At 43.2% G+C, this 11,503-nt stretch overlaps 1 protein-coding gene across 2 annotated transcripts; it reads right to left on the bottom strand.

The window, feature by feature from the left end:
* Nucleotides 1–1,284: 1,284 nt before the first annotated feature.
* On the bottom strand, nucleotides 1,285–11,487 carry LOC109767861 (putative disease resistance protein RGA4). 2 transcript variants are annotated; one of them, XM_073503417.1, is made up of 6 exons: nucleotides 10,556–11,487; nucleotides 10,380–10,468; nucleotides 10,111–10,199; nucleotides 4,658–9,428; nucleotides 4,016–4,465; nucleotides 1,285–3,913 (listed from the first exon to the last, which is right to left on the bottom strand). In XM_073503417.1, exon 6 carries the CDS (start codon nucleotides 3,874–3,876, stop codon nucleotides 1,297–1,299), a length of 2,580 nt encoding a protein of 859 aa, XP_073359518.1. In that variant the 5' UTR covers nucleotides 3,877–3,913; nucleotides 4,016–4,465; nucleotides 4,658–9,428; nucleotides 10,111–10,199; nucleotides 10,380–10,468; nucleotides 10,556–11,487; the 3' UTR covers nucleotides 1,285–1,296. The 2 variants fall into 2 exon arrangements, with proteins under 2 accessions (XP_073359518.1, XP_073359526.1); XM_073503425.1 differs by having other exon boundaries at nucleotides 4,016–9,425.
* Between the last annotated feature and the right edge of the window lie 16 nt (nucleotides 11,488–11,503).

The raw sequence follows: 11,503 nt of genomic DNA, 5'->3' as shown, positions 1-11,503 counted from the left end.
AGAGGGCAGACAACCTTCTTTGCTTCGTACGTACTGGCGGGCAACTCGTTATTCTTCGGAAACATATTCTTCAACATTTTCAGCAAATTTTCAAATGATGAGTCACCTACACCTTCTTGTGCCTTCCATTTTAGCAAATCCAGTGTGCAACCCAGCTTTTTCAGACTATTATCGCATCCTGGATACAACGACTTTTTGTGATCCTCTAACATGCGATCCAAATTCTCCCTATCCTTGTCAGTTTCGCAGCGTCTCCGTGCATCAGCAATGGTCCGACCAAGATCATCAGCGGGCTCATCATGTGCCTCTTCTTCACCTTCACCTAACCCTTCCCCACCTTCAGCATCATCCTCCATGAAAGTATCACCGAAATGATCATGATAGTTGTCATCGATATCATCCCCTTCTTCATCTTCTTCCATTCTAACCCCTCTTTCTCCATGCTTGGTCCAACAATTATAGCTCCGCATGAAACCGTGCCGAAGCAGGTGCATGTGAACGTCTCTTGAGGAGGAGTAACCCTTCTGATTCTTACAGACAGCACATGGACAGATAATAAAACCTTGCTGCTTGTTCGCATTTGCCACTACGAGGAAATCTTTCAAACCCGTAGTGAACTCGCCGGAGAGTCGGGGACCGTACATCCATTGCCGATTCATCTGCATTATTAGTATATAAAGTATATAATTAACCATCATGCATTTGTTAAACTAACTAGCTAGAAATAATACAAATTAAACAATGAACTACACACATGCATATTTTATCAATGACACATGAAAGGTTCAAGTTGCTAACCGCGATCGCGGAGGAAAAATAAATGAGAAAGCTCAAGTGTGGCTCGAACACTTCATATCATGTTTGTTTCAGGCTCTCGGGCATTTCATCGAACACCTTGTGTGCATAGGAGGAACCAAAAGCAAACCCACCACCCCCTTCTGAAAATTGTGAAGTGAGCCGAGTCCTATATATAGGGATGGGCCTTTAGTCCCGGTTGGCCTGGCCAACCGCGACTAAAGGCCTTCGGGGACCTTTAGTCCCGGTTGGCCAGGCCAACCGGGACTAAAGCCCCTCCCGTCCGCTAGCTGGATGGGCCTTTAGTCCCGGTTGGCCTGGCCAACCGCGACTAAAGGCCCTCGGGGACCTTTAGTCCCGGTTGGCCAGGCCAACCGGGACTAAAGCCCCTCCCGTCCGCCAGCTGTCGACCGAGCGCGCTGGGCCCAGATAGTTGGTCGCGGGTCTCCTCCCGAACCGCGACTAAAGGCCCCTTTTGTCGCGGTTCGATTGTTTTGGGGACTAATGGGGGCGTATGGAAGCCTCTTTTTCTACTAGTGGTCCTTGCAGCAATGGTGCTTCAGGTAATGCTACCAACTTTCCACAATTACTAATAAACAACTTCTCAAGCACAGGAAATATTGTTTGTTCTTCTTGCCTCTCATCTATTTCCCACCATCTTTCAAAATCCAACAGATGTTCTAGCATAAGCACCTTCAGTCTTGGAAAAGTCAAGATTGTACTGCATCTGAACAAAAATCGCAATCTTTCACAACGAAAAAGATGGATCTCAACCATGTTTTGCAGCATACCCATGCACTCTCCTCCATAGGAATATATCTTCAGAACCTGCAGCCCACCATGAGGTTCGAACTTGTCGAGCACCTTGCTGTCGCCAACCTCAGTCCAGCTTACTGTCAGTTCACTGAGATCCTTCTTGTTTCCAAGGTTTGCCACTTTTTCTTCTGCTTTTTCAACATTCTCTACCTGGCATAGCTCTAGCTGACCACCAATGTTTAGACCATGCAGCTCTCCAACATCAGCGCAATCAGGGCCAGGAACTCCTGCTACAAAAACGGTGAGACTCTGCAGCTTAGTGAGATTTTCAAGTCCTGGAGGCATGCTCTTCAACTTCCAACATCCATGAGTGTAGAGGTGGCAGAGGGAAGTCATATACTTCATTTGCCTTGGAAGTCGTTCAAGACAACGGCAGTTGGAAAGGTCCAACACTTGCAGGTTATATAGAATACTTATATCCTCAGGAAGTGCCTCGATATCACTCCACGAGAGATCAAGGTACCTCAGGTGATGCAGATACTTTGGTTTGAGCGGAAATGATTCTATTCTCAGACAGAGCTTCAAGGCATGCAAAGTGTTGTATTTTGATAGATGCTGCAATGAGCTTTGAATAGGACTATCACATATCAGTGTTTGAATGGCAGGGGCTTTTTTCTCCAGAGCATCATTCAAAATACCTTCTGCTTCTTCACATGACAAGAACAAATGCCGAGCAGTATCTGGAAGCCACTCAATTTTACTTGGTTCCATAGTTGCAACAACACATTCCTTTTCCATAACAGACATTGCAATATCATGCATAAGATCATGAATTTTACATGTTCTGGAATAATACCCGCTGGAGTCCTTACTTTCCTCTAGGTCCAGAAAGAATGACCTCGAGACCAGCTCATCGAAAATATGTTTTCCAAAGGTTTCAGGACTATCTTCCTTGTGTTCTGGGATAAAGCCGTTTGCAATCCATAGTTGGATCAGCTTCTCCACATTGATCTTGTAATCCTTGGGAAATATGGCACAGAAAGCAAAGCACTGGTTCATGTGTGCGGGCAAGTCATTGTAGCTAAGCTTGAGTATTGGCAAAATTCCAGTTTCATAAGTGCAAATGCTGCTTCTAGATGATATAGCCTTCCATTCTTCCACACTGGTCTTGGTGCGAAGTACAGAATCCAGTGCAGTTGCAGCTAATGGAGAGCCAGAACATCTCTTCACAATCTCACCAACCATATTGAGTAGCTTGGGAGGCTTTCCATTCTCTGAACTGAATGCGCTATCCACAATAATTTCCTTTATGAAGTGATCCTCCAAAGCATTGAGATTGTAGGCTGCCCTTTCTGCACCCATAATTTCAGCAACTCGTTTATCACGAGTTGTTGTCAGCACTGCACTGCCCATGCCACCATGCAAGCAGACCTTCAGCCTTTCCCACTTATGTAACTCTTTGTTGTCCCAAACATCATCCAATACAAGGAGATACCGCTGTCCGCTGACCAGTTTTTGAAGTCTATCCAGTGGTGGTTTGTCTAGATCAACATTCTTATTGGGAGATGCTTCAACTATACTCATGGCCAGGGAGTTCACATCAAAGGTATCAGAGACACAAACCCAGAGCAGCAACTGGAAATGCTTCTGAATTTCAGGATCATTGTATATGAGTTGCGCTAATGTGGTCTTGCCAAGGCCCCCCATTGCAACTACAGGAACAACTGTGAGGTCTGCATTGCTAGCTTCACCAACAAGTATACCAATAATGTTCTTCTTATCTTCGTGTCTGGATCTGCTGGCAATTTCTTGTGGGTCAATGCTAACATAATCTGTATGCCTCCACTCTTTGGGCACCGGTGGCTGTGGTTGGCACTTGAACCCAAAGACCTGCATCTCTGCTATGAGGACCTCAACGGCTTGCAGAATCAGGCAAAGCTTGCGACCCATTTTGTAACGGAACGCAACACGGTTGTGAGTGGGGAAGAGTTTTACTACATCAAAGCCGAGCTTTTTGTAGTGTCCATTCTTCTTGGCTTCACGGCGTAGGGCTTCGTACTTGAATTCATCAAAGACTTCATTTGCCCCATAGGCGACTGTCCTGAGCTCCTGAAGCCAGGCTTTGGCACCTTCTCTCTGTGCCATGGCCTGCTCCTCAACGTCCGTGATGACGTCGAGGATGGCCGGAAGCTTGCGTTTGAGAATCTTGTGCTGCTCCTCCATTCCCTCCATCACCTTGCACTGGTCTAGGAGGTAGCTGGACGCCTTGTCCTTCAGCATGGACACCAATGGCCCGATCGCCATGGTGACCACCAGCTCTGCCATTGGAACACTTGGAAGAAACTCCTCTAACACAGGTCCACTGCAGAAATTAATGAAGAAGAGAATGGTGTGAGCAAGACGTCTATAAGTAGAGCTTGGGACAAATTACAAGGTTAAAATACAATCTTCCAGCCATATTTACCTTCACGAGCTCGCCCCTGATCAGCACCCAGGACCAGCAACGCAGCAGCAGCGAGGAAGACGTGGTCCTCACAGGCACGTCGGCGCCAGCTCCAGCATTGTATCGGAGGTAGCAGCAGCAGCAGATTCAGGGCCTTGTCGGTGCCGGTGACGCGGCGCAGAAGCAGGAGGCGACTCCGGTGAAGTTATGGCGGCCGGCGCCGAACGGTACACACACGGCACAAGACAGTGGAACACAAGGGCAGTGCAGAATGGTGAGAAGAGTGGTGTGAGCACAGGTGCAGGTGCAGAATGGAGAAGAGAATGGTGTGAGCAAGTCGTGCTTGGCTTTCTGTTAACCAATCACAACTACCCAATCTTGCAACGTTAACAGCTGGTGTGAGCACTTGGCATTCTTTTTGGGCATACCACATTAACAGCTGGGGGTATCTTCATTTCTTAGTAGGGACAGCTGGAGCACCAGACAACCAGAATATTGCAAGTGGGTCATAATAATTGATATTTATATGCCAGTAAAACCAATGCAGTTTTTCAAAATTTGCGTTCCACTGGCTGTGAACTTAGCAAATACGGTTTACTTTTTCCAAATACAAAAAAGTCGCAGAAATGCAAATCTAAAAATTACCTACGTGAGACAGCATACCTACTTGTGCAGAGGGAAGGCCAAAACTTTGGTTTTCTTAATTGGTTGAATCTTGAATGCATCACATGCCTCCTGCTGAAGAGAGAAAACCCAGAAACGGCTTTTAGAGCTACAAAGCAACGCCTGTATTTTTTGTGTTATAATATTCGCAATAATGGTGGATGGATCTAGCTGGTATTTCTAGTTTCTTTTTCAAGAATACGCTCAGGTCGTCACACAGGTCATTTATTTGCACCAGCTGGTTGGTGCACTGTCCCTTCTCCTGAAATGTGATTTCAAAATTCAAACACCTCATTAAGTGTACATTTTTATATACTAAAGTGCATATCAGCAGGAAAAACACAAATCATTGCTGGCATGTCCTTAAGAACTCTGAACTTTTTGGGAGATTAGAGGAGCATATTTTCAGAATTAGCATAGATTAGCAGAGTCCTCATGGTGAGACCGACATATCCCAAATTGCCAGTAAAAATACTACACAGATTAGCACAAGCACAATGCAGAATGGAGAAGAGAATGGTGTGAGCAAGACTGTGCTTGGTTTGCGTGTTAGGAAAACGGAAGAGCATTGACTTTCTGGGAGCCAAGTGGCTGAGCTTGATTTCTCGGAACCAACCACAACTATCTAATTTTGCAACATCTCGGCACTGGGCATTCTTCCTCAGCTGACATGAAATAAGGCAACTAGCACTGCATACCAACAGCTCGGGGTATCTTCATTTCTTTGCAAGTATATCATTATATAATGTATGTTACATCCAATGCAGTTTTTCAAAAGTGACAATGCATTGGATGTGAACTCAGCAAACGGTAAGGATTTCTTTCCATGTACAAGAAGCTGCAGGAATGCAAATTAAACAATTACCTCCACCGACGAGTGACAACAGACATACAGTGCACCTACAAAATACAATCCATCTCTAATTAACGCATCACATGCTTCCTGCTGAAGATAGAAGACCCGGAGGCAAGTGGTTATTTTCTTGTCCATTTCTAATGACACCTCTAATTAACATTGCAGGGGGCAGGATCGATCTCAAAGAGTAGCATAATCAGCTGCAGATGATTATCACTTGTTCATATGGACAAATGATATACTTAATATACGGATATGATAAGACACAACTTCACAATCTCCTATTATTTGACGATGGAAGATATGTACGAGTATACGATACAATTTGATGAACCTATTAGGTTCCATTACTGTGAGACAGTGAAAACCAGAATAAAGGGCTGTATGGAGTTTTTTTTATCAGCCTAACGGGGTCGGCTTAAGTAACTAAAATAAGATGAAGCCTAACTTTTCAACCATACAAGCAACAAAGTTAAAGACAGTGAGCTAAAACAATAGTGGCGTATACCTTAAAAGATAAATTCCCAGTGCCTTTTTATTGATCATCACTGCGTATGGCCATATAATTTGCTATTAGATCATCATTATATTATATATTTACGTCGGTAGTCGGTACATACAATGCAGTTTTTCAAAAGTGACAATGCATCCGCTGTGACCAAAGCAAATGGTACAACTTTTTTTCCAATTACCAAAGGTCGAGGAGTGCAAATTAAACAATTACCTCCACCGACGGTGACAACACACATACAGTACTGCACCTACAAAATACAATTCATCTCGAGGACCACAATATTGGTTTTCGTGAATTATTGAAACTTGAATGCATCACATGCTTTCTGCTGATGAGAGAAGACCCGGGGGCAAGTGGTTATTTTCTTGTCTTTTATAATGACACCTCTAATTAACATTGAAGGGACAGGATCGGCTCTCAAAGATAAGAATAATCAGCTGGCAGATGATTATCTCTTGTGCATATGGACAGATGATATATACTTTTGTACTGATATGCTAATTCATGTTTTTCGACAATGAATGATATGTATGAGTATGAGATACAATTTTGACGAGCTTAATAGGTTCTATTATTGTGAGGCAGGACCTTATGGAGTTCTTATTATCAACTTAATGAGATCCGCTCATAACCAACTAAAATCAGATGAAACCCAACTTTTTAACCATACAACGGAGGCAGCAGAAATAAAGATAGAGAGCTTAACGAGATCCGCTTAACTAACTAAAATCAGATGAAACCTAACTTTTTAACCATACAATGGAAAACAAGGGCAGTGCAGAATGGAGAAAAGAATGGTGAAAACACAAATGCGGTGCAGAATGGAGAAGAGAATGGTGAGAGCAAGATGTGCTTGCCTGTAAGGAAAATGGAAGCCAACGTGAGTGTTGACTTTCTGTGAGCCAAGTGGATGAGTTTGATTTTCGGTAACCAATCAGAACTATCCACTCTTGCAACAGCTCAGCATTAGCTGGGCATTCTTTTTGGGAACACCACGTTAACAGCTGGGCATATCTTCATTTCTTAATAAGGCACAGCGACAAAGACAACCAGAATATTGCAAGTAGATCATTATATTAGGTATTTATATGCCAGTACATTGCTTGGCTGTGAACTTAGCAAATACGATTTTCTTTTTGCAAATATACAAAAGGTCACAGGAATGCAAATCTAAAAATTACCTCAACTGACTAGACGTGTGACAGGATACCTACTTGTGCAAAACACAATTCATCTCAGAGTTGCTGCCAAGTAGGGAAGGCCGGAATATTGGTTTTCTTAATTGGTTGAATCTTGAATGCATCACATGCTTCGATTCCCGCTGAAGAGAGAAGACCATGGTTTTAAATAGCCCGCTATAGCTCCGCTATAGCACGCTATAGCATTTGAAAAAGGTCATGCGCTAAGGGTCATTTGTCCAAACACATGAGAAAACATTTTAAATAGCGTGCTATAGCATCGCTATAGCACGCTATAGCATTTAGAAGAGGTCCGCCGCTAAGAGGCTTAGCGCGCTATTTAAAACTTTGGAGAAGACCCAGAAATGGCTTTTAGAGCCCGGAAGCAACGCCTGTATTTTTTTTATATTGGCAATAATGGTGGATGGATCTAGCTGGTCTTTCGGGTTTCTTTTTCAGAATACGCTCAGGTCGTCTCACAGGTCATTTATTTGCACCAGCTGGTTGGTGCACTGTCCCTCTCTCTAAATGTGACTTCAAAATTAAAACATCTAATTAAGTGTACATTTTGATATACCAAAGTGCATATCAGCAGGAAAAACACAAATCAGCACTGGCATGTTCTTAAGAACTCTGACCCTTTTGGGTTTTGTACATAATATTGTGGGAGACTAGGGGAAGCATATTTTCAGAATTAGCACAGATTAGCACAGTAGTAATTTACGTCAGTACATAGAATTTCTGAGCAAGCACAGTGCAGAATGGAGAAGAGAATGGTGTGAGCAAGCCATGTTTGGCTTGCGTGTAAGGAAAATGGAAGCCAGAATGAGCATTGACTTTCTGGGAGCCAAGTGGACGAGCTTGATTTCTGGGAACCAATCACAAACTATCCGATCTTGCATACCGTATTAGCTGGTGACAGCACTGGGTACCTTCATTTCTTAATAGGCAAAAGCTTGACAAACCCTCTTATTGCAAGTCAGAATGAAGATTTCTCATTCTTAATATCGCAAGTAGGTCATTATATTACGTATTTACGTCAGTACATCCAATGCAGTTTTTCAGAAATGACCATGCATTGGCTGTGAACTCGGAAAATAGTAAGAATTTTCTTTCCAAATACAAGAAGTCGCAGGAATGCAAATTAAACAATTACCTCAACTGACGGGTGACAGCACGCATACATTGCACCTACCAAATACTACCTCCGTTCCATAATATAAGAGTGTTTTTTACACTATTGTAGTGTCAAAAACGCTCTTGTATTATGGGACGGAGGGAGTACAATTCATCTCGAGGACAACGACATTGGTTTTAGTGAATTCATTGAAACATGAATGCATCACATGCTTTCTGCGGATGAGAGAAAACCCGGGGGCAAGTGGTTATTTTCTTACCTTTTTTAATGACACCTATAATTAACATTGAGTTAACTGGGCAATTCTCTTCTCCTTAATTAATCGATGAGGCAAATCTTTTGCCTCCGTTTCGAAAAAATAATAATAATTAACATTGAGTACAGGATCGGATCTCAAAGATAAGAATAATCGGCTGGCAGATGATTATCTCTTCTGCATGTGGACAAATGATATATACTTTTGTACTGATATGATAATTTACGTTATTCGATGATGAAAGGTATGTATGATTATGAGATACAACTTCGACGAGCTTAATAGGTTCTGTTATTCTGAGGCAGTGAAGACCAGAATAAAGGACTGTATGGAGTTCTTCTTATCAGTTTAACAAGGTGCGCTTAACAAACTAAAATCAGATGAAGCCTAACTTTTTAATCATACAACGGAGGCAGCAAAAATAAAGATAAAGAGCTCAACGAGATCCGCTTATAACTAACTAAAATCAGCTGAAACCTAACTTTTTAACCATACAACGGAGGCAGCAAAAATAAAGACAGAGAGCTAAAAAGATAGTGACGTATACATTAGAAGATAAATTCCAGTGCCCTTTTATTGATCATCACTGCCTATGGCCATATAATTTGCTATTAGATCATCATGATATTAATATATTTATGTTGGTACATCCAATGCAGTTTTTCAAAAGTGAAGATACATTGCCTGTGAACTCAGCAAATAGGAGTGTTCTTTCCAGATACAAGAAGTTGCAGGATGCAAGCTAAACAATTACCTCCACTGCTGGGTGACCACAGGGAGGACCACAATATTGGTTTTCGTGAATCTTGAATGCATCACATGCTTCCTGCTGAAGAGAGAAGACCCGGTGGCAAGTGATTAATTTTTCTTGTCCTTTATTAATGACACCTCTAACTAACATTGAAGGGGCATGATCGAGCTCAGAGATTAGCATAATAAGCTGGCAGATGACCATCCCTTGCTCATATGGACAAAGGATACACTTAATATACTGATATGATAAAAACACAGCTTGACAATCTCCTGTTATTCGAAGATGAAAGATATGTACAAGTATGCGATACAATTTGTGGGTTTTCTTTATTTTTGAGAGATACCATTTGGTGAGCTTAATATGTTCCGTTATTGTGAGACATTGAAAAGCGGAATAAAGGGCCATGTGGAATTCTTTTTATCAGATTAACGAGATCGTCTTCACTAACTAAAATCAGATGAAGCCTAACTTTGCAACCATACAACGGAAGCAACAAAAATACAGACAGAGACCTCGAACAACAGTGGCCATATGAATGAGATCTGGGACTCGGCCATATGAACAACAGTGAAGATAAATTCCAGTGTCCTTTTATTGATCGCTGCCTATGCCCATATAAATGAGATCTGGGACTCGGCCCGCTCCAACATGGCTCTAGAAAGCACATTTCCTCTGACGCACATATGAAATACGACAGTACAAAACAGAACAAACACTGAGATTATAATTATACAGATGATTGGATGCTGTAACTAACTTGGATATCGCTGCACCGAAGACGGACTTTCTTCTCAGACATCAGAGAGAAACGGAATGTCCATGCCAACTGCTTCTCCTCGACTCCACCTGCACAGCGCGCATAGGCGGAAATTTGATGATTATTTGAAGTGACATACACATAAAGCACAGAGTTACTCAGCTAACAAAGCACGTATGTACATTGCTGTCAGGCTGAATCCTGCTTCCTGACAATCGGAATTCATGTGAATCGAATCGCTGGAAGAGACGGACAGACAGGATCGATACCTTGTGTCCACGGCGAGGCCTGAGTGGCTGCCGTCGACGTACGACCCGCAACCGACGGAGGAGCTCCGGGACCTTCTTGTCGAGACCATCTGCAATGGAAGTAAAAAAGAGCTGTTAGAAGAGGATCCGAAAGAGGTTGATGGTAGGAAGGAATGGGAAGGGGAACGAGTGGGTGCCTCGAGCGGCCGCGGTGGTGGTGGGCGGGCGGATGCGGAGGGTGGGAGGGAGGCTGACACCTCCGCCGCCACAGACGTACGTGGAGCGGCCGCGGGCGGTGGGGTCCGGGAGAGGCTGCGGCGGCGAGCGGTCCGGCCGGCGAGGAGGACGGGGAAGGGAGAGACGAAGACGACGCAGATCGGCGGAATGTGGGCTGGGCTTGTGACTTTGAGGCCTCCGAAAACTATAGCCCAGTTCGAATTGGTGCCCTAACACACGCAACACTTACGTTGGGCCTAATCGCTCGTTCCTGCCCCTGCTCAAAAATTTTTTTGCTCCAGGCTGGGGGCCTCTGTTCCACCCCCATCTATCGCTCCACCTCCAAACAAAAAAAAATCTATCACTCCACCTCCACTCCAAAAATATAAAATTCTATCAATCCACCTACGCCTCGAAAAAAGAAATCTATCACTCCACCTCAGCATTGATGTCTCTAGCTTGTAGAAACTGCCATCCTTTACATGTAAAGCGGATTCGATGAGTCATGTCATGCTCTATAGACGTCAGTTCATCTTATCATCTTACAGGAAAGTACAAAGTTAGTTTTCTGAAAAGCAACCGAATATAGAAGAACACTCCACACTCAAGGCTTTACTAATCGAGCATATCCTAACAGCCCACACATGATTGCAAACTTAGTCATACACAAGTTTTGCCTTTCTTGTTTACGGCTGACAGCCTATACAAGGTTCCAAACTCGGTTGTAAAAGTGATACTATCTTGATAAGTGTGTGACATGTAAAGTTAATAAGGTGAGTCATATATAGCAAATATCGGGGTTTCTGTACTTTGTGTGTGATCGTATGCACAACTAAAAATCAACTTTGATGATCAATATATCCAAAAGTACGCTTGTAGCTAGTGCAAACCTAACACAATGTAACAAAATAATTCATTTCAGATGGAGC

This window comes from Aegilops tauschii, chromosome 1, assembly GCF_002575655.3.
Source record: "Aegilops tauschii subsp. strangulata cultivar AL8/78 chromosome 1, Aet v6.0, whole genome shotgun sequence".
Classification (NCBI taxonomy): domain Eukaryota; kingdom Viridiplantae; phylum Streptophyta; class Magnoliopsida; order Poales; family Poaceae; genus Aegilops; species Aegilops tauschii.
The sequence above is the reverse complement of the archived record's forward strand: the minus strand, read 5'-3'. Positions and strand labels throughout refer to the sequence as shown.